The 24,753-nt window shown below is 36.0% G+C and overlaps 1 protein-coding gene across 2 annotated transcripts in view; it reads left to right on the forward strand.

The window, feature by feature from the left end:
* Window positions 1-24,753, forward strand: part of SLC16A7 (solute carrier family 16 member 7) — an 86,175-nt gene that overhangs the window by 40,354 nt on the left and 21,068 nt on the right. For both annotated transcript variants that reach the window (XM_082046200.1, XM_082046199.1), the window contains exon 2: window positions 6,677-6,919. In XM_082046200.1, the coding sequence (XP_081902326.1) occupies window positions 6,706-6,919 (214 nt within the window). In that variant the 5' untranslated portion in view covers window positions 6,677-6,705. The remainder of the gene's footprint in view (window positions 1-6,676; window positions 6,920-24,753) is intronic.

Here is a 24,753-nt window from a genome sequence, read left to right on the forward strand (position 1 = left end):
GCACAACAAAGTTTTGGTTTGGGCATTTTTGGAAAGGTTGATTAGTTCAATTTTTTTGTTTTTTTTTGTTTTTTTCCCAGGTATACAGAATTTTTCGTCAACCTCAATCAACTTATTGCTAAAACTGATTAATTCTTCAGACTGGATCGCTGGCATTTTCAATTTAGTCATCAACATTTCATTTCAGTGCACTTCAATTTGGGTGGAGTGCCAACCTCTTTAGGCGAGACATGTTATTGACTGCTTTTTTTGAAGTAATTAAACCAGAATTGCAATCACTTTTGTTGGAATTCATTTCGCTTAACTTTAGTCATCCAGGCATTTAGTCATCCAGAGTAAGCCAGTCATTTATGTTTCCCTTAAAGTCAATGAAAAAAAGTAATAACAGGTGACATGATGAATGGAATTCCAACCCATGACTGTGATTGTGAATATAGATTATGGTTTCCCAGAAGAATGTGACAGCACAACATATGACATTAAGGAAAAAAAAAAATCACCCCCTCCCAACAAAACTCCAATGAATTGTAAATGCTGCATTAATATTAGTTTTGACAAATTGTGTTAGTCATCTCACTATTGACTCAGCAGTGCTCAAAATCTGATTTCAATGATGCAACAATTCCAATGCAGTTTCAATGTATTTTTTTTCAGATGGGGGCTGCAGTTATGTGAAAACCTGACTTTAGTGGCTGACTTCGTAAGAGTTTTTGGCCTCAGCCTCTGATGAAATAGGGCCTTAGTACAAATGGGAATTTAATTACACTCTCACAGCATAATTTATACATTTTTGCATTTTATACAGCAATATCTTACAGGGCTCACTTCTCTCTCAGTAATCCTATTTTGAGTCGTCAAACAGGAAGAAGGAATTACATGATATGTGCCTTTATTCCTGTCGTCTTGGTAAAACTGAATTAGACATTTTATTATTCCCACAGCCACCAGGAACTCACATCTGTAATCATCATTGTTTAATTCATCAAACAGTTTTTGCGTTTACATCCAATTATTTGCTCAGCTGATGCTGTTACTAAGAACCAGCCCATTACAATGCCACACCCTAAGAAGAAAGAAAGTTATTGAGGTTGTTAATTTATTTTTATCTTACAACATGTGCCTTTGCCTCTCTTCTGCTTCCCTCCACAGAGCCCGCCTCTGCCAGCCTCCTAGGCATTTGGAAGAATGATATTAATATGCCTGCCTTGGATGTGTGAGAGGCTATTACTTTCCCACACTGTCTTCAAGCACATACTTGACTTGTCGCTGCTTTAATGGGATGACAAATATACTATAATATTGATTCTTAACTATAAATTATGAATGGGTTACATGACTCCATGTTTGTTTCATATATGTGGATATTTAGAACAAGTTCTTTCACCTCGTCTTTGAGGAAAAAAAAAAAGTTTGTCTTTTCTCAGTAAGATATAGCTTGATACTTAAAATATCTGCAGTAATATATCTTAATATTTTTAGATATGGTGCTATTAAAGACTGAAGTTAAATAGTGTTTTTTAAGATTTGCTTAGACTTTTAGCAAAAATAGTAAATACTATCATAAGCCTCAAAAATATAATACATATATATTTTATTGTCACATAGAAGTCTGAAAAGCATTCACAGACATGGCCCTTTGATTCAAGCTTATTGGAGAAACTTTACAAAAACCAGCAGCTTTCTAAAACGCTTAGTAGCCTGGGCACATTTTGGCAATTTTAGTCTCACACAGGGTGTATTTGTGCTGCAGGTTAGACGCTAGTGGAAAAAATGCAGCAAAGTCAGATTCTGAGTGTATCTTTCATATATCTGGGTTTCATATATTGCATATCCCTCATTCTCTGAATACAGATGTTCAGACAAAATGTAGACTATTTTCCTCCTTCAGGACTATTACCAGTTGTTTAAGGCTGGTTACCAGAGCTCATTAGGAGCTGCTTTGCCTCCAGAACTGAGTAGTTAGAGCTGAAAGCAAAGAATAAGTTCTCTTGATCCCTTCAGTCAGTTTTTCCACATCCTCCCTTTCTCCACACACACACACACAAAAAAAAAAAATTCCTGTGTCAGAGTGAAACTATCTCACAAAACTAATGAGATTTTTTTTTCTTCAAATACTGAATATTGCTCACAAGATAATGGCAATAGCTTGTAGAAGTTGATGAGGCAATACCATTTAATGAGATGATACTCTCTGTCTTACCATCCTGCTTGGAACTCGTTAAAGAGCTGTTAATAAAAATAAGAAAATTGAAATTTTTGCAGGTTTTAAACAAGGATCTTTGATAAGAGTATAAATCCTTTATAGCTCATTGTTTTGCTGATACTACCACAGTCATTTATTTCAAATGCAGCACGTAATTAACATTCGTTAGGGACAAGCTAGAGCAACAGACTATTCAAACCTATAAAGCTAACATTGTACCCCACCTGTGCTCCTAACTCAAGTATTAAGCAGTACAATTAATCTACATTTGCTACTTAATGAGCTTATAAAACACACATGTACTTTAAAATCACAGTCATAACTCACAGCTTACTTGGACATTAGTCCACATCCCAGCTCTGCCACTGATACAGGAAAAGACTTAGGTTATTTAGCCTGTTCTTATAGCTGTTTAGTATGTCTGAAAGTGGATGGTGCTTCTCAGCCACTCCACGAGGATGGCTTACTGTGTGGAACCGGAATGCAGTATACGCGTCCCATATATTCCTACTGTACTGTGGCAACTGGGGACAGATTTTTCACATGCCAGCTCTTTCACTCTGAGACAAATGGCTGCTGAGTCAAGTGGTGATGTGGCACATTGAGGACAAGGCAGACAAAATGCAAGGAGAAAAGCAAACAATTACTCTAATATTGCAGAATAAACAATACTAAAACTCCTGGTAAAATCAGTCTCTGTAAAAAAGAGACCAACATAACCCCTTCTCAGAAGAGTCTTTGACAAGCTGTTGTATTGATGGTTGATTGTGGCAGCTGGCAGCTGCAGAATAGAAATGTAGCATTGGTATAAGAGCAGTCTGAACAGGTTGATCATGACTGAACTTTACAGTGTATGATCTCAAGATGCATTACTTGGCTGTAGTATTTGCTTAGTTTAATCTTGTTGCTTGCTTGCTGCTTTCTCTCTTTCCAATTTTCTTTCTTTCACTTCCTAATTTCCCCCTTCCCTCCTTTTCTCTCTTTCCCTCTTTTATTCACTGATTCTTATTTACACAATTAAGTTCAAATATGCTGACACATGTATATAATAATTATAATATAATATATAATGTTGCATATCAGGTATTTTAAATATGTGCTCTTACCCTGTTTCTCTCCTATTATTATTTAGTAGACACATGCAGCTCTTATTATAGTAGGCTATGTTCTTGTTCACTGCTTATATAAATGGGATTTATACAGGAGAACTAGAAGGAGCTTAGGAGAAAATCCTTGTGCACTGTCTGACTCAGGGTATGGAAAGGCTGAGCAAGCTCTCTGTGCCTGAGAGAGACAAGGGAGATGGATGACTTCACTCAGGACCCGCTCCAGTCGGCATTCCCCTGCTGCTTCCCTGGGCGAATGGCAGGCAGTGCTCCTCACCCACTGCTTGCCTATAAAAGCACAGGCATGAGCAGTGCTCTCGCTAGCTGTGCGCACATGATGGAATTCACATGACTGACTAAAAACACTGGTGGTGACCTTCATTTACTCAAGTGCTGCCTGTTCACCTTTTTTTCCAGTCTGGTACCGTGTCCTTCACATGAACATCATCACTCATGTCTGGTTTTTATGTTTTCTATCATATTTCTTTATATTCTTCACAGAATGAATGCTTCTTTCCTTTTGGTGCAAACACGTATTAATTATTTTTTCTCTCCTTTTCACCTTTTATTAACTGGAGCTAAAATTGTCTATCATGATCATAAAGGAACATCAGGGAAGCTATTATTAACTCTACTCTGTGGGATAAACAGGAGGTGTGAGATACAGTGATCCAGACTCTACTTTGTGGCAGTGCAATATCTAGTGTATGTTAACAGACAGCCTTTTACTGCACAGTGTTACAAGCTGGCGATGCAGTGGGCTTTGCAGCATCTTGCTTCTTGGCTGTGGCATAGAAGCAGCCAATGCCCCTCTGCTCGTCTCCCTAATGCCATGTTAGTTTACTATAAAGCTTTTGAAAGGAAGAAAGCACTGAACTATGATCTTTCCAAAGCGCTAATCCTTCAGTGACATTCCAGAACCTTCAGCATTCTTCTGACTAATATGGCCACAGTGATTTTTCAAAGTGGCTGTATATTATTTTTAGGAAAATGAGTGCTTGCTCAATAAATTGATAATCCCTTTCAATTTTTACGGAGAGCAATGCCTTGAAGTTGTGTGGCATTACTAAAATTTATACTAGAAATAGAAGTGTTGTCATATGAATATGAAATATGAAAACAAATATGCTCAAACCTTTGAAGTGTAAGAAAACAATAGTCAACCTTTTTTTTAGGAAATAACCAAAAGTTTTCTCAGATGAGCACAACAACAGCTTTCGGGGACAGATAGCAAACTGTGTTGTTTACTGTCACTCAGTTCACATGCAGTTCTGCTCTTTTTGCCAATTTGATATTTTGTGCTTTTGAAGGCAATCGACCATTACAATGTCTATTATAAGTTACAAGTTCATCACCTACTGAGATAGTATTCCTTCTAATGGGTCCTGATTTGACAAAAAACCCTTGGCATTTAACTACTTTGCCCAAGTTGAGTCTCAGCAACTAGAATTGCCTCTACTAGTCCAACTACTTCTAGAGGCAGGCCTAGTTTTTCCTCACTGATGTATGTCTGTGGACTAATATTAAACTGAGACTAGGATAAGCAGAAACAAAGTACACGCCAGGGGTTCTTTCTGGACACGCATAGAGAAAAATATTTATGTGCACTGTAGACAGAGCAATAGATCTATTGCTGCCAGCAGCAAATCTGTATGATATGATGCAGTAGCCAAACTACCTGGGCTTTTCCAACCTTGCGTAGAAGCCAGATCTTTTGGTTGATTTTGCTGCCCCTCCAGAGGTCTGTCAATATAGGGCAATATCTGCAATATCTGCAATCAGCATCAGTAAAGTGAAGAATCAGAAATACAGTGGGTTTCTATCACAGCTCTAGTCTAGTGCTAGGTAATCTTAAAAGCAACACTTTGATAGTTTTGTGGCGTATATTGCATGCAGTGCTATATGATGTTTACCCTGAAAATACTCCAGGCACTATCCCGAGAGATTAATATAAGCTGACACAGTTCATTTTTTAGTTTTTGTTAAGGTAATCATATCACTCTCAGTGCTAATGCAGTTTGCTACGAGAAATTGGAATATGCCGTAAGTGGCACGGAAGAAATCACATAGAAATTCGCTGGCAGTTATGCATAAGCATAACAGCAGCCTACACAGTGTTATCATCCACAGCTTTCGATACCGTTATGACAGGAGACCAATCAAGAGTAATAAGTTGCCTAAATGGCCAAGAAAGAAACAGGGAGGAAGAAGGAATTTTCATTTCATGCTGTCTGTGTAGGTTGGATTACACGGAACAAAACACAGTGGACTCCAGCTCTTTGTTTAATAATAAGGGGTTTTTATGGTGAAAAAATCTCAGAATTGCTAAATGGATTCTTGCTACTACATATTTTCTAAAATGGTTATGCAGAATGTAGAAATCTTAAGTTTTTAGGTATCAGGATAATAATGACAGTATAAAAATTATTTCAGGCCTTAGGAGTTTTGTGCGGATTACCTATAATTTCTTGGGCTACTTGAATGTCTTGGTTGCACTTCTCAGAACCTCTCTAAGATATCATTCTGGTGGCATCTATTATAGTAAATTCTAAATTAGAGAAAAGCTATGGAAAGTTTGTGAGGTTATTAGTGAAAGACTTCCTGATGTCTTCTAACATGAAAACAGACAAAAAATAGAACCATCAAGATCCACCTTGTTCCTTCAAGTAATATCAGCATCAATTGATATGAAGATGAAAATTACAAAAATAAGAGTTCAATATGGAATTGTAATATTTTGTATTTATTTTATGGATACACAAGGAATTTTAAATCCCTGCTTAGGATCTGTTCTTTAGATATTCTCATGACATAAGCAAGAGAGACCAACAATGGTAAAAATTGGATAATGACAGCGTATGATAAAATAGTGTGTAATAATTCTTTGCTGTCATTGCAGATGATTTTGCTGAAGTACCAGTAAATCTTGATAGCAAAATGGCATTTAGCGATAATTTATTATAACTTTTTCCCATAGCTTCCTATAAGTCACTTTTCCATTTTTTTCTCTGTTTCATTCCTATGCTAGATCCACACTGTGCATATAGCTACATAAATTAACGTGCACAAACACATCACTTTCCAGTAAGTGACTAATTGCAAATGCAACTTCGGTGACTGAGATCAGTGATTTGTGGTAGTCACCACAAGCTGAATAGGATATTGCAAATATTCTTGCTACATCATTTTTTTTTTTTCAGAAAAGATTTTGCTTCTATAATCAGGTACTCACACTTTGTGGTCCCATGAAAGCAGGAAATTGGTCTCTGCTCTGAGGATTCTTTATAATTCCCGCAGATGATTATTGAATACTGTAGTTTGATAAAGGAAAACTGTTTGAAACTGTCTTTCTTCTCTTATTTTTCAGCCTAGTTAAAGAAGAGACAGAGACCAAAAATGCCACCAGCAATAGGAGCGCCACAGTACCCACCTCCAGATGGAGGCTGGGGATGGGTTGTGGTCTTTGGGGCTTTTATCTCCATTGGATTTTCCTATGCATTCCCCAAAGCCATCACGGTATTCTTCAAAGAAATACAAGAAATCTTCCACACATCATATAGTGAGATAGCTTGGATATCATCAATAATGTTGGCTGTCATGTATGCAGGAGGTAAGACATTTGTGAAATTTGGAAATATAGTTTGGTGGTTCTTTTTCTGTGTTCTAAAAATGTTTCAAGTTAATTACTATGTGATCTTATCATTATTACCTAAAGAATTTGGGTAATAATCTTTCTTATGAGCAAGTAAGTAAAGAACAAGATAGATGAAGAAGGATTTTAAAGTATGAAGTCATGTTTAAATACTGTCAAACCTGGTTTGGTAGGTTTTGGTCTATCAACTTCAAAGACCAGCTCTTAAATTCTACTCAATTTCTTCATTCTTTCAGAATATTTTTTTAAAGTATTGCTGGGAGCTAGCCAATATTTAGGCAGAACACTTTTTCAGGCAGTCGAGAGGTTATTTTGTCAATAGATCTGGCATTGCCCTTTCTTCAGATGTTGTGAGGTGACCACTTGGAACATCTCAGACTGTTTGCAATGATGGAGCAGTTATATGCATACATATATATGTGTGTGTGTGTGTATATATACATATGTATAAATGTATATACATAGAAACTGAAAACCTTATGCCAAGAGCACACTGAAATTCAATATCTTTAAACACTGAAGAGCATCACTCCAATACTTTTCAGAGGTTGTGTCTGTGTAATAATAAAGACCAGTATTATCCAGTAAACCTATTGAAGGAAGCATGAAGTCTCATTTTTAACATGGTAACTTTTTATCTCTGATTTCAACCTCCCTGAAGTTTTGACACCCAAATGACCCTAGCTCCTTCAGCAGTCAGGGAAAAGAGGCAAATGCCTACAGAGGGGAATTCAGGCTACTTAGGTTGCTCTCTCTAAGTACTTGCCTTTCCCTTCTGACTGTAAAAACGAACCTGCAGTAAGCATAGCATTAGCTTAAGCACCTCAGGTAAATACTCTTCAGTTAATGGGATGGAAAATGGATCCTTTTTTTTAGAATGTTGGCAGAGAGACCTTATAAAGATGTCTTGACATGTGATGTCACTATTGACAAAAGCTTGCTCTTCAGGTATTTTGATCCCATTTTTATTCATATACTAGTAGAGAATCATAAAGTGAATCACCAAAATTCACTGGGTGAATTTGAACTACTTGAACTTGAACTACTGCAGTCAAGAGTGGAGTAAATGAGCAGATATGTCCTGTCACATTTGGATCCCCTCTAAAGTAGCTGCTTCTTAAGGATGCATCAGCACTTGCGCTGTGGAGGTACACATATAAGTGTGGAGGCCCCTGAACAAGTGCGGGGCCCAAGTGCTGAAACAAGTAAGAATGCAGGTGTGGAAAACCCAGAGTTTGTTTCTGTTTTGCCTGTGCTGTGACTTTTGACCTAGACTGTTTTTCACCATGTTTTCTAACTGGAGATAAATATTCTAAGGGCAGATTTGCTTTATAGCACAGGTGCTGTTCTTTTGTTTTGATCTTTGAATAACATTTGATTTATGCTGTTCCTATAATCTCAGAGTTCTTCCAAGTTTTATTAACAGTACAGATGAAAATCACAGGACGTTTAGCTGTAGTCATTTTTATCTGTGAGATTCAATGTGCACCACTTCTAATGTAAAATATAAAGCATTCAGTAATACTACCTTTTCACTAATACTTATTTTACTGTTCTGAGTACCAGCATAGTAACTTCACCTGTACATTGACATTAAAAATTACAAAATAGCTTACTATTTGTTCTGCTAACACCTACTCCAGTTACTGTGAATATTATCAGCACAGGAGCAGTAGGCTAAGCTGTCTGAATATCTTGTTATAGACTCATGGTCTTAAAATGTTGAGAACAACAACCCTGCCTGATGTAAACACTCTTTGAAGCCATAGGTTCTCTAGAACCACTTCCTAAAACATAGGCCATTTAGACAATCACTGGCAGCATATGAAATAGCAATCAGGAAAAACATTTCTGAAGGAAATCACTCCATTGTTTTTACTGTCTGAAGGTGGTTTGATTCCTTAGCATTTGATGTGCTGTAATGTGAAATACATGTTCAGACCATGAGTACAAGGTGTCTTGTTTACTATGAAGTGTGACACGTACCTTTGTAATGAACACTGTTCATCATACTACTAATTAAGGTAACCTGAAAACATCTAAGATCTGTCATCCTCATTAGAGATTAGCATTCAACCTATTAATCATCACAGTGGGGTCAGTGAATAAGTTAGAGTCTGTGCAGATGCTCTTTGCTTTGGAGGCTGCAGCCTCTTGCGGTAATTAGCTGGCATCTGTGTTCCAGTAACAAGGTATTAACTTACCTTTCAATGCCTGAGAAAAAAAAGAAAAAAAGAAACTAATAAAAGGCATCTAGTAAGGAGCTAAAAGAATGTTAATTATGTTTATCACTTACTTCATACTTAGAATAAATGGTATTAAATTATAGCGGACCATCTGGCAATCCATATGGTCTCCTGCAGTCCTGGTTCATTCCAGCAAATAGGTCAAGCACAGCATTCACCCCATTAGGAAAGCACTAAGCAGAGGTGACAAATCTGATAAATCAAATCAATATGAAACACTTTTCCTCTCTCAATCTGGTATACTATGCACTTTGATACTGTTTTTTGTTGGGTTTGTTTGTTTGTTTTCTTAAGCTCTCTCTTCCCCCACCCCCATCTCCTGGACATTTGTTAGAGTTTACTGAAAAGCCATCCCAAAAAGCAAGATCCTGTGATGTGATCAAGGTTAGAGGTATTGCACAGCCTCTACTGTTCAGCCTATGCTTGAAAAAAGCATCCTCTGGAGAAGAGCGATAGTTCAGTCTCCATGGCAACTCCTTCTTCTGCCTCTCTTGAGCAGAGACTGTCAATTGAATTAAATTAAGGGTGATGGTTTTGTGATGGAGTCCTACACCCAAGGGACTGTGACTGAGACCTCCAAACTTTTGTTACTGGAGGGCAGAAGCTGGGGTGAAATAGAATTAGGTAAGTTATCCGGATAGAGCAACCTGTGTTGCTGTATGACTATGAACACACATATATAAAATGTGTGTGCATGTATATATTCTTATATTTATAAACTATATATGTATTCATATATGTATACATACTTATAAAACCATATGTGTGCTCTAACACATACGAGTATTAAGGAATTCAAGAAAAAGTTAATATACATTTGACCTCAAGTTCTCTCAGCTCATTTTTCTCTCTTTCAGAAATTCACCCCTCACTTTGCACAGCACTAACCAGCCAAAGGTGATTAGAGAGCTTCTTATCAGCTCTATCTGTTTCCAGTAAAAATGTTTTCATTGCTTTCAGTGTAGGTTTGATAGGAGTCTTAGTGGCTGCTATGAAAACCATGTGACAGGTCCGGTGATTTCAGACACAGCTGACCTTGAGTTTTAGATTTCCTCAGGGAAAAAGCAGTTGGTTTACTCACTTGTCTATTACTCTTTTTCTGTCATTTTTCCAAGGACAGTTTCAGTTTGGGGTCTTGATTGTTGTTGTTGTGTTTTGCTTTGTTTTGTTTTGCTTTGGTTTTTAATAACTTTTGGGGAGTGACATTGGGATATAGAGATTAGCTTGAGAGCTGATAAATCCTTCAAGCCATACCCACATGTGAAATGTGAGACAGTTTTGCCAGTCTGAAGTTCAAAAAAGAAAGGTCCATTTAAATTCTAGGTTATGTTTCTAAGTAAATAATTTAAAAAGCACATTTGGACCCCTTTTGAAGAAAGATGCTGTTTAAATACAGTGATGTTCTTTACTATTTTTCAAAACATGCTAATAACTAAAAAATGCAACATTTAATAACTTCCTCTCTCTTTGCTATTTCTTAAATTATTCAAGTTTGAAGTTAAATATTTCCAAATAGTAGCAAACACTTAAAGGACTTTTAAGGTGACAACAAAAAAGTAACCTGTAGACAAGTTCTCATTTTGACTTTGTCAAATATTAATTTGGAAAATAACATATCATATGGTATGTTCAAAATATTTGTGATTTTTATCTCAGTGGGTGTTTTGGTGATATTGCTGTGAAGATGAAATGGCGTGCACAGTGGAGATGACAGTTGCGAAATCCATGTAACACAAACAACAGATGGTTATAGCTTTTTACTTTTGGACAGGACCTGGACTCCTACACTTTTCTTCCTCCCTGGTAATATTTTCTTATTTTGGTTTTACAAGTACTGGCACAAGGAATTCAGTGGCCATGGATAAGGAGATTGAGAAGCTTTCTTAAATTGACCTATGTCCTTTGTTGTCAGGGACAAGTGTTTTTCGCCATCAGAATATGCAAAGCATTGAATTTTAATAACCTCATTTCGAGTGTCCTTGAAAGGAGAACTTATCAACTTACTGAATGCCTCATGGGCATGAGGGAATACTTCACATTTAGCCTAAAATACATGTAAAACATCTATGTCGAGTTAATTTGAGACTCACAGGTAAAGGACAAGAAGTAATAATGAGGTGACGCAAGAACAGAGCATTTTGAATCTTACTAACAAATGGAGATAAATACAAAAAAGAGGTATCAAAAGTAAAACAAACAAACAAACAAACAGTAGTTCAGTTTTTAAAATAAGACCTGAATGATAAGGAAGCCTGATAAAGCCTTGGAAGGGTAGTGCAGCCACTTTTTGCATATCTTGGAAGGCTTTGATTTTTAGTAAGACTGTACCTTGCAGGGCAGTGTTCTGCAGTAGCAATGGCTGTTTTAAAGAGGCCTTCCCTAACATTTAGAAAACACTCTTTAAAGTGGTCATGGGAAGAAAGATTTTAAAAAGCAGATCTGTTCTAGATGATTTTATACTTTTTTTTTTTCCAAACAGATTTATCATCCTATCTACAGGAACAACCTGTTTTTTCACTCTGCAACTTGTTATGTTTGGCTGAACAGATGAGATCTAATTGTAAAATATTAAATGACTTTTGGGGATCCAATTTTGTCAAATTTTCATGAAATATAGTTTGTACTGGCATCTGTTAAGCCACTCAAGAAGCCAGTCTCAAAGTTAAGGACATGCTCCCACTGAGAAAAATAAGGGTTTTTTTGTCATTTACTGTATGCTTATGTTAATTTTGAATAATTGTCAGAAAGACATTATGTGACAAAGAATTTCCACTTTGTTTCTACCAAGCTCTTCAAGTATCCAAACCATAGGTTATTAATACTGATTTCATGCATATCATAGAAATATTTGTGCTAACCTTAATTTGATTAACTCAAGCCCTTTACTAAAACAGTTCTCATTTACATACAAGTAGGCAATGTGGACTACATGATGAATGTTAGTTAAGCGCTTTTTTCCTATTTAAGGCTCTGTATTTGTTTTGATCTTCATTTGGGTTTGTAGGCAGGAATTTCTGTAAGTACAGTAATCAATATTGACAGGTTTTTTATCTGCAAAGAAGATTCTTTTTTTTTCTCCCACTTAGCTTCAAGTAAAGGGTCAAAGTCAAAAAAAAATAAATAGCATGCCTCATAAAATACGTTTTCTAAGGGACTAAAGCTTTGGGGTTGTTTAAGAAAGATAACAAGGGACAAACTTAGGCCTTTGATATGTTCATTGAGCTTGTAAAACTTTGACGAAAGAGTGCTGATTTTGTGTGTACTAATAATGTTGGATTAGTTCCCGTAGAGTTTTTCATATCACTGGATCATACAATGGCTGTATTTGTGATGTGTATCGCATAATTCAAAGGTAGTGAAACAATGGTCTAGTACAACTGGGAATTAGGAGATATTTAAGCAGATACCAGAGAAGTACTGTGGGGAAGGAAAGGTCTATCTACTCAAGCTGTGTATACCATTGTAGTCACACCAGCACTTCAAATGAAATAATAAACCCAGCACTTTACAAAGAACTTATTATAGAAATTTACTGGTCCATTGTTTTGGAATGTCTAAGAACTATTCCTTTGTTTGTTTTGAAGGGTATATTTAAGGGAAACAGAGTTGTACTGATATGTTTAGAAGATATTCTAAGCCAATATCAAATGGCAACAGCAGAGATTTTTGCTGTGATTTATAAAGATAGGTAGATTTGTAGTCATCAATAGAGGTAAGTGGACCAGGGTCTTAGTGACAGGCTTATGCTGATGCCAGGAAACCTACAGGAATCAAAGAATGAGGTGGTTCTAAATTGTCTTTTATAATTACTTCAGTCTTTTAACTGATTAAACGATTTTGAAGATTTTTGCAGAGATCGCATACAACACGTAGATAAACATCTATATCATATGAAGAATTTTTGATAAATCAGAACCTTTTCATCTAACAGTGATATTCTATCAAGATTATATACATCAAAGAGCACAAGCAACTGTAGCTTTAGTAGTTAATATATGTTGATGCATATAAGCAAAAGAAAAGCTTACCTTTCTTTTCCACGACTTTTGGCAAGGTTTTTTTAATGGTCAAGAAACGTTTTTTTTCACTGCAATTTTACCTTCTTTTGTTTGCTTGAATATATACTATGACTAGACAACCAAATGAAAGAATGTAATTTAAATAGGAGACTCTATTGTGAAATAAGATGTTGATTTCCTCATCTAGTTTAAACACTTCTCACAACACTTTCCCACTGATAATGGAAATATGCTATGTTTGGTTTTCTACTTGTACTGCTTTGAAACACTTATCGTTAAGTACTTTGACTTTTAGAAAACTTTGAAGGAAGTAGTACTACCCTTACAGCTTTTTAATAATAGTAACTAGAGATTATATGGACAAGATTAATGTCTTTCATATTCCTCAGCATAGGCAACTACACATCTGATCCAGTTGTCTAGACATCCTCTGTTGTCAGTCAATAAAAATGGGAATTTCTGATTCATCCCTTCCTATGTTAAGTGTCCAAAACACGTCAAATGAATGATGTTTCAGAAAGACTTCTCTGGTTTGTGAATGCTAAAGGAATCTAGAGGAAGAGTTCAGATGTCCATTTTGCACAAATATACTAATATTTTATAGGGAGACCCTGAAATCTAAGAATGCTTCCTTTTAGAGATATGCACCCATGGTTGGTGGTTTTGAGCTATTCTGATTAAGGTTTGATGTTCTTCTTTAATCTTCCTCTTGTATGCTGCACACATTATGATTCTCCTATATTTCAGTGTCACTGACTCAGTTATACTAGGTTTGATACTGTTAATAATACGTGGTAATTTAAAGATTACCTATTAGCTTGTAAATCTTCTCTAATCTTGCAATGACTTTCATCGTACCCATAATTCCCCTTCTTCCATCACTAGCTAAGAAAAAAACACAACCAGGAGAATAGCTGGTTTGTCTAATAATTGACCAAGTTCACATTCCTTTGTAGCTGATTATAAGCTGATAGGAATCTATGGATCTGTTATATTTACTTCTGTTGGGTGAATGATTTGAAAACTTAATACACTTAAGCCTCTTTGTAACAAGATCCCCAAATGCTTCCCTATCAGTATCAGCTGGCAGAGCCAATTTTGTCATGGTATAAACCTTACTCATACTCCTTCTGTGGAGGACTCTGTTTTTCCAGGAACAGGATTTACTTTGCTGAATTTTTTTCTCCTTTTAAAAAGAATGAACTTCTCTGTCCCACGCATGCTGCTTCCAGATTTGCAGATATATTCTAGTTTTTATCTTGTTGTTATTTTCTACATAGTAGTATATAACTTAATGTCAGGACTTTCAAAGGACTGCAATAGCTTAGGGTAGGACTGGCACAAGTAAAGGTGGTGGCTGTCCTGTTTGACCTTTCCTAGAAGGGGAGTAATCTTGTGTCCTTGGAAGACAAAATTCACTCAGAAAAGCTTCAAGAGCAGTTCGGTTCTAAATTGTTTGAATTATTGACATATACCCAAATGACTGAATTAATCCCTCCTTACTGTGATGGTGCTAACTTTGTGTAATTAAGTAGCTGAATCTGTTGTTATTTGCCTAATCAGAATAGCTGTAATTTCCAGAGCAGCAAATAAAAAAAGTGCAGGAGGTTTTACTTCTGTATATGCTACTTAAAGACTGTCTTTGCAGGAACTATTCAGTCCATAAGAGACCATAAATGTTACTATGAAACACTTGATTAAGGAATATAAGGTTTTAAAGCTGGTGCAAAGAGGCATGACATTACTCTGGTGAAATAAGATTTTTTAATTTAGTTACTTAGTTATTTAATTAGTTTACATGGGCATCTGCAAAGCAAAAACAGTAAAATAAAAGAATTAAACTAGCTACATTATTGATAAAGAAGTCATGTGCTACATATAGTGAATCTGCAGGTCATCTTTGAATTTATAGCCAAATGTTCTAGAGTCACACTTTGGCTAGTGACGCTGGAAGAAATAAAAGAATAAAGTAAAACTTACAAGAGATTAATCAATATGCATAGTGATGAACGACAGTTTTCACTGATGATGTTATGCTCTTTTCAGAGGCATGTGAAATAACTTCCTGGGACTCTGTTCCAAGTATGGGTACCATGGTGCTAATCCTCCAATATGTGCTAAATTTTAAATACCTTAGTGATCTCCTAAAGTTCAAAGTTAAAATACATTTTTAACCTGCTTCAAGACAACATATAAACACGTTTATATATTTATGCAAATATGTTTATCCATAAGAGTTTGTAACATCAAGATCTCTTGACAGTGTACTTTCAATGACTTAAGTGCTCCCAGAGGCACTCATTAAAATCTCATTTTTATTTATGTCAACCTTAAAAAGACATCCATAAATGATTAATGTACTTTCTCCAAAATAAAATATAAATGAAATATAGGAGATTAGTTTTGAGGATTTACAGAATTTGTGCAAAACTGGTGATTTTCACTTTATTAAACTAATCATTTGATTAAACTCCTGACTTATTTGGCAGTAAGCTTATCTCTGCTTCATAAATAAAAAGTAAAAATGTAAGAACACAGTATAATTTCACCTAAAGTATGAGTCTCCAAACTTCAATTTTAATTTATTGGATTTTGTAGAGTTCCAGTGCTGAAAAGTGCACTGAGGAGTGGAGAATCAGGCACTGCGACAGCAAGGATCATTCTGATTATTCATTGAAGCAACAAACTATTTAGCAAAACACTTTCAGGTAATGACCTGAAATTGTATGATTGTCGTGTGAGAAGAGAATTTAGTCAACATCAGAGATGGTTATAAGGGGCTGATGACCTGAATAATCAGGTTTGATTAACACATTTTTATTGTCATAAGAAGTTAGGGAAAATTAAAAAAAAAAAAAAAATGACAAAAACAAATTGCAAACACCTTGCTTCTGTGGGCTAAACTTGCAGAAGGACTACACATCCCAAAATGCGGTGGGGAAATTAATCTTAGAGCGAGGCCCAATGTGCATTATGTGACTATATATATAATGAACAGCAACATAGTCCAGCAATTGGGCTTATACTAAATTAAAAACTGTAGAGTCGCAATTTTTTTAAAACAGTTTGGTACACCTGCTACACCACTGGGACACCCACAAGTCTATGGGGCCAGATGGGATACCCCCAAGGGTGCTGAGAGAGTTGGCGGTCATGGAACAGAACATCCTGAGTGACATCGCATGGCACATAGAAGAAAACCATGTGATCAGGCCCAGTAAACCTGGGTTTATAAAAGGCAAGTCGTGTTTGACCAACCTGACCTCCTTCTATGACAAGGTGACCCACCTAGTAGATGAGGGAAAGGCTTTGGATGTTGTGTTAGACTTCAGTAAAGCCTTTGACACCATATCCCACAGCATTCTCCTGGAGAAGCTGGCAGCTCATGGCCTGGATGGGTGTACTCTGCGAGGGAAAAAGAACTGGTTGGATGGCTGGGTCCAAAGAGTTGTGGTGAACAGAGCCAAATCCAGTTGGCAGCCAGTCACAAGTGGTGTTCCCCAGGGCTCAGTATTGGGGTCAGTTCTGTTTAATCTCTTTATCAATAATCTAGATGAGAGGATTGAGTGCACCCTTAGTAAGTTTGCAGATTACACCAAATTGGGTGGGAGTGTTGATCCGTTAGGAGGATAGGATCGCCATACAGAGAGATCTGGACTGGCTGGATCATTGGGCTGAGGCCAATTGTATGAGGTTTAACAAGGCCAAGTGCCATGTCCTGCACTTGGGTCACAACAACCCCAGGCAACACTACAGGATTGGGGAAGAGTGGCTGGAAAGCTGCCTGGCAGAAAAGGACCTGGGGATGTTGATTGACAGCTGGCTGAATATGAGACAGCAGTGTACCCAGGTGATCAAAAAGGTCAACAGCATCCTGGCTTGTATCAGGAATAGTGTGGCCAACAGGACTGGAGAAATGATCATATCACTGTACTCAGCACTGGTGAGGCCCCACCTTGAATAGTGTGTTCAGTTTTGGGCCCTTCATTGTAAGAAAGACATTCAAGCACTAGAGAGAGTGTAGAGGAGGGTGATGAAGTTGGTGAGGGGCCTGGAGCACAAGCCTGATGAGGTGCAGTTGAGGGAACTGGGGCTGTTTAGCCTTGAGAAAGGGAGGCTGAGGGGAGACCTTATCACTGTCTACAACTACCTGAAAAGAGGTTGTAGCATGGAGGGTGTTGGTTTCTTCTCCCAAGTAGCAAGTGATAGGACAAGAGGACATGGCCTCAAGTTGTGTCAGGGGAGGTTTAGTTTGGATATTAGGAAAAATTCTTCACGGAAGGGGTTGTCAGACATTGAAACAGGCTACCCAGGAAAGTGGTGGAGTCACCATCCCTGGAGGTGTTTAAAAGACATTTAGATGATGCACTTAGGGACACGGTTTAGTGGTAGAGTTAGATTAGGTTATGGTTGGACTCTATGATCCTGAGGGTATTTTCCAACCAAAATAATTCTATGATTCTTTGATTGTATGATTCTATGGCAATATAGTACCAGATGACCTGAAACAAAATGCAATTATTTTGAAAAGCTAAGAGGAAGAATTAGATCATGGGAATACTGGATAGTTATGTTTCTAATTTGTTTATTTGTATGACAGAAGACATTTAGATACTTTAGAGTGATTTATTTGAAGAGTTTTAATTGAACTGAACATTCTGAGACTTGAAACTTTTATTTCAGTTTGGAAATAAAATCAATGTTAAATCATAAGAGTGCTTCATGCAATGCTAGTTTTAATTTTATGTATTGTTCCTTTTAAATCAAGTAGCATGCCACAAACATAGTCTATGTGGCAGTGATTTTCTTGTCTTTGAGACAGTGCCATAGATTTTACCTGTGCAAAGAGTGTGCAAGGTTATATAAATCATTGCCATTGTGATTTAGAAGGTTTTCATATTTACTTACTCAAATGTAAACAGTAACCTGAGTGCAAAGCACTTGACCCTATGTTCAGAGAAACAGAGCTGAAGTGGCATATGGGATTAAGACAAGAACAAATTCATATAATAGAATTTCTTCTGGATAATTTCTCCTGATGTTATAAAAAATTTACCTGACAGGTCTTCAGATATACATATTGCCTAGATCATTCAACTTTCTAACCAAATGCTTTTCAGTAGGATATATTAAAATTGACTCAAGAAACGTAGTTCCCCCTGTGGGAAGAAAATAATTCTTTCATTAGGAAACCTAAGTAATATTCTCCTCACAGGCATACATGTTAAGTCCTTGCAGAAGTGGTATATTTCATTGGATAGTTTTAATATGTTCTGGCTGAAGAATATCAACATAACTCCTTAGATGAAAGGTGGCTCCAGGAGTGTGTGTTGTATAAGCAGCATCAGTAACACAAATCATGAGAAGCCTAAATTTTAATGGACACTAATTTATTTTGAATTTATGATGCATCATAATTATTAGAAGGAAGTTGCTTCATGTTACTTGGTGGAGAATAAATTTTTTGCCAGTGGTGGGTGGTTTTATTTCTTCACACCAGGTAAGAAAATGTGTGGTTCAAAAGCCACACAAATATTATCTTGAAGTGCAATAAGATGGCATTAGGTCACCAAGTCACTTCATGTTGCTTTTTGCAGCGGAGTTTAAATATTACCTCTATGTGTCATATATGTAAGCAAGTTTATATGTGGAATATATGTAATATATGTAAGCAAACCTGGTCTAGATCCACCCCCCCTCCACCCTCTAATTATTAGAAGACCTTGTCTGTGGAGGTGTATCCTCTGTTGCTACAAGGGAAATGGGTTGTAGAGAACATTATAGATGTTGTTTCCTACCTAGTTCAGGCAATACACAAAAGCCATAAAAACCTTAGCCCAGCTCCCTCATAATGTATTCCTTTTCCACTGTTGAAGTCCCAGGCTTCCTCTACTTATTTTTCATGATTCTTTCACATATTTTATGAAATATTGTTTTTGTAGGGGAAGGCATACTTTCCCCCTCATTGGAGGAAGTCATCATGTTTTGATTGACTGTAGTCCATGGAAAGTGTATTTGTTGATCTAGTCCACAAAAGAAATAGCATGTGACTATACATAGGAAACATTTAATATTTTGAAAGACTTATCAGGTAAAGCTCTCTCCATAGTAGACAGAAATCTAAAAATGTCAACTTCATGACAAATTCAACTCTGATGACAAAAAATATGTGAGGGGGGTACAGGAATGTGTAAAAATAAACTGACATCTGCTCAGATAACGTAGATATAAAAAGTAAATATGTGATTTCTCTTTAAATTCTATTGGATAGACTGTTATTCTCAGGCATGTGTATTTTGCTGTGAAAGGCTAGGAAAAAAAGAATGAGAAGAGACTAGAACTCATTCTTAAATTATTGATCGGTCAGTAAATATTTTCCTGAAGATTACTATTTTTAAAATGCAACAAAATGTGGAGTGTCTTAAGTTTAAGTATACTGGCAAATGTTCTGATCTGAACCTGTGGGACACTTCCAGAGTTCTGGACCTGTTGTCTCCAGAGGTTCACCTTCCTCTAAGGTGTAATAAAGGCTACTTGTTCAGTCTCAGCTGAAATAAATGCACTGAAAGATGGAAAAAAAATCACATAAATCTTGTTGCTATTACTGATCAAGAGGATAATCTTATGATAACTTTTTTTATTTGTCATTGTAGTTTGGGGTTTTTTTTGGTCATGTTTTAGCTATTTAACAGCTTATATTACTTTCAGTCTTTTTGACATGGAAGACAGAATATTCAATGTTACCTTTACATATCATTCTGTAATTAAACAGTCTTTCTCAATAGACATACCTCTTATGTTTTCTCTTGTCTGAAAACAGAAAAAAAAAAATCCCCCTCCTCTAAAGATCTCACTTTTAATTGACAAATGAGTGTACTTGTCCCTCTTCTGACTCCCCACCCTGGTTTCTCAGTCTCCCTTATGCAAAATACTGGGTGAAGTGCAAATTCTGTACCTGGTATGATCCCATTAATATACTGCCATTACACTTACACTCTGAACACCTTAGGTGCCAAAACCTAAAGAGAATGCTCAGTTCCCCCTTCATATATATCTGAAACACAAATAAATTCCCTTGCCCTCCTTCTCTCCCTCTTCTTGTTATACCACACTATATTTGGAACTAAATATTATTCAGATATATTTACCTTATGCAGTTCTTCAGACATGACCTAATTTACAGGCTCTGAAGGAACACAGGAAATTCCCCCTCTTAAGGTTCTAATTGTTACCACTGGAAGTCTTCATATGCATTTTATTGGATATTATTAAAATACAATTACAATGAAAATAATGATAAAGCAATGTTTTAGAAAAAAACTTCTATAAAATACATTTTAAGCTTAATGTTACGTAAGTGTTAAATAGAAAATGCATTTGGAAATAATCTGGCAATGTTATTGACAATGACCTAAATATGATGAATTTTCAGGACAAATTCCAAGTTATAAATACATCCAGATTTATACTTGTTGCATATATTCTAAATATGTATATGAGGTGATGATCACTTGATGACCACTTATGATCCATAATTCACCATAAGTGGTCCACAGAAACATCATAGGTAGTAGACTGAGTATTTTCAATTTGGATTTTAATTATACAATGCAAAAATTGAGACCAGAAAGGAATATGATAAAGAAGCAACTAAGAAGAAGCATGTATCTTGTGCTTTCTCTGAAATTACATATTATTGCCTGTAAGAATATTCACAGAATCATTTTCAAGCTGAGTTAGGTATAATATTATTCTGGAGGAAAACTAACTGTAGGATGATGTGCAGGGAAAAATGGGATATTGTATGAACATTAATATGATGGGCAATTTGTAGAGACAGAGAAATCCAAATGACAATATTAGTCTTATCTGAAGTTGGCTGAAATTTTCACAATGAATGCATTATCTGGAAAATGTACTGGTTTGAGTTGCAGAGAATATACCCTACATTGATAAGAACTACTAAATAGCCTGTGCAAGGTCTTCTGAAAATGTTTGTTTTGACTTTTGGTCTCTGTGATGTATGCTAGGCTTTCAAATGACAAAGTATTATTCTGCTTGCAGGAAAAGTAGACACAGATTTTTAAGATGGTGTGTAAAAATCATGAATGATAATAAGGAATAATAAATAGGAAGTAATGAGTAATTAACATTTATGAATATTTTGTTCACATGTGCACACACAGATTTGTGGAGAAGTCATTACTCGAAGAGGAAGAAAGAAAAATGGGTAATATATGTAACTAGCCAATAACATGGTTTAGGAAAATATCTATTATGGATCAAAATAAATATTAATATTAGCAAGTACTGGTTTTGTTGTTTTTGTTTTTCTTGCCAGCAATTAGTTCTGAGATTCACGATGTATTTTCAAGTTACTATAATTGTCATTGTGACAATGGTATACTGCACCTTTGTCTTTCTTTTCAGTTTTATGTTCTGCAACAATACAATCATCCTCCCTTTGTAACAGCAGAACTCGTTTGTCAAGTACTTTCTATTAACCGTGTGCATGTGTGTATGTCTGTGTGTGATACAACTAGTAGCCACACTGGATAGCTACGAAAGTAGACATACTAGACAGGATTTATTTTAGTCTGTTCAGAAACTTGATGCTTCTTCCAGTGCTCAAACACAAATACAAATTGAACTAAGTCAAAAGAATAAGCAACCACTGAGATTAATGGATAATACTTCAAGCATAAGACCTCTGGATAAAAAATACTAAATGTTTTAATGGGAGCATTTCTATAGTTAGAGTTGTGCCTCCTGGAATTCCAGGTGAAACCCTGAAAAGGATATAAATTTAGTGTTTTATTATTAATACCTTCATATTAACTGTTGCTATAGAGAATTATATTTGCTCATATTTATATATTTATATTATTATATTTGCTGTATTTCCAGAGAGGCAAAATTAGTAAGTCCATGTTTCATTTTTCTTTTGAAAGAGAGGAACCTTTTATGGCACAGGTTCATTGTACCTGTCAACAGTAATATTATTTAGGTGAAATCCCCAACTAATTTTTGGGTCTGAAAAGGTGTGTTAGATTCATGCAAGGACACAAAGTTCCAAGGAGTTAATTATGGTTAAATACTAAGCTAGAAAAATTGTCTACTTCTGCAGGAAACTTTCAGTAGTACCTTCTATTTGCCACTGAATTTTCTAATGTTTCTGTTGATACACTATATGACATTTATGACTTAAGTTACAAGCTGGTTGCATAGTTGTTTCTGAGAAGAAAAGAACAGTTTTCTGAGAAGATCATTTGCAATTCACATATTATGTCTGATGCTATTTCCGGCTATCCCAATTACAGAAGCATGCAGGACACTTTGTGAAATATGCACTTGATGTTAAAATATCTCTATTTATATGCATCTCTCTTACAGGTGCTTTGGTTCCACCTCATCATTAGCTTGTTCCCTCCCTTCTTCTTTCTTGGTTTTTGCCTTTTTCCAAGTTGAAAGACTATTTTTTTCCAAATATATATACATGGGCTTCACTCAGTGATATTGAAGGAAGCAAGAATACAAATATAAGAAAAAAAAAATAAAATGCTGAAATATTTTTCTGCATCTGACTTCATTTCACAGGAAGTGTGTCAACGCAAAATTTGGGCAGTTAATTTTAGGACACAAATTTTTCTTGTAGTCGATGATCATAAATGTTTCTGAAACCTGTGGAGTGTTCAGCAGCTCGTAGATTACACTCATTTATTTCTTATTAAATATTATGAAGTTTCATATTTCTAATTTCAAAAGAAATGTCATAAATCATCTAAAAGTCTTCTGCTTTGTGATCAAGTGTTCCAGCCTTTCATGAAAAAAATTCTATAGCACAGCATGCAAAAGATAATTAATAGAAAAAATTGATATGAATCCATGTAAATAATAATCAGCATGGCTACTCCTTGATTAAAAGCTGGGCGATTTCCAAACTTCTTTAAATTCATAGATATAGAGTAATTTGTTGACTTGAAGATAAATTTTTTAAATTACATGGTGCATAACTCCCTACGTATTTGCACCCTAGCAAACAAGAACAAAAACTTAAAACCAATCAACAGCTTTGATCAAAGGTCTCTGATGTATCACTGGAAAAACAAACAAATGAACAAATTACCCCAAACTAACAAACAAACAAAACACAGATCAAGGTTCTCTAATTTCTACATAAAAGCAGTATATTTAAAGCAGGCATCAGCACCACTGATCACTTATTACTTCTGGACATTTCAGGAAAAAGCTCATTATTTGCAGCCCAACACACATGTTCCTGACTTGAGCACATCAGTTCAAAATTATGAGATATAACCTTTTGCAGGGAAACACCATGAAGAAGCAGTCAGTGTGCTGAGGCACTCTGCTATCACCCAGGCTCCTATGGGTTACCACATACATGATTATTGTATTTGTCATAAAAATCCCAAGGAATATCTGAAGGTCAAATTAATCCTCATTAGTAATCAAAAGACAGAAACTTAATAGAATTCAAGGACCCTGCAGGACACAAGTGAGAATGTGTGCATTCAGGGTAATGACACTGAGGAAATGTAGTTAGAAGAGGGGAAGTGGTGAGCAAAGTGTGATGGATGATTGAACGACTGACTGCTCACTCCCCGGCATGCTGTGCTTCAGCTGCTGAGCTATCTTAACTCACGGCTTAGCAACCCTAACTCAACATTATCCATTTCTTTTTGGTGATTTTTATTGCAAGAGCATTTTTTACTCTTTTTGTCAAGGTTACTATATTATCTGGGTTTATGGAATCAGTGCAACCAGTTGTAAATGTTACATGAAATGGAAGAAAAATACTGCCAAATGCACAGAGGAACTACAGAGAAAGCTTTAAAGCAATTGTTGAATGATGTTACCTTTGTTATCATTATGCAAACACACAAAAAAGTGTCAGAAATGCAGGTTACCATTCCCAGGAAGGTGATAAAGAGTCTAACACTAAAATAGTTGTGTGACATTTTAATATTATCAATTCATTGGTACTTTTTTTTTCTATCATCTTTCTTCTCTAAGTGCCTGTTAAAGAGTATTTAGCCAAAGGTAGAACTAGAGGTGACTGTCACAGAATGCTCACTTAGTCCTGCTTGCAAAAAGGAGCATACTTTTAAAGCATTTTCCAAGTTCATGAACATGTTTTTGACATGACCAGAACCAATTGTGACTTCCTTTTCCTGTGGATACCAGAGATGACATTTAAATAGCAGTACCAAGCACTTGCTTAAAGCATTTTTTGTTGAAAAAGTAGTTCTAAAGCAAAAGGTAAGGCTCTACTCTGGCAAAATATTGGGGATTCTTTGCCAAACAAAGCAAATCAGCTCCTACAAGTGGATTTTATAATTCATTAAAAAAAAAAAAAAGTCTGATATTAGCAAGTCGTTGATCCTAATGTGAATTCTTGGCTTTTCCAGCCCTGCAGGAAACAGAAATAAAAAATAAAGCCATACTGGAAGGATATCTGCGTTGACTCTACAGAGCAGATGGCTGAAAACATACTTGTGTTTAAATC

This window comes from Streptopelia decaocto (genome assembly GCF_964273445.1).
Source record: "Streptopelia decaocto genome assembly, chromosome: 1".
NCBI lineage: Eukaryota > Metazoa > Chordata > Aves > Columbiformes > Columbidae > Streptopelia > Streptopelia decaocto.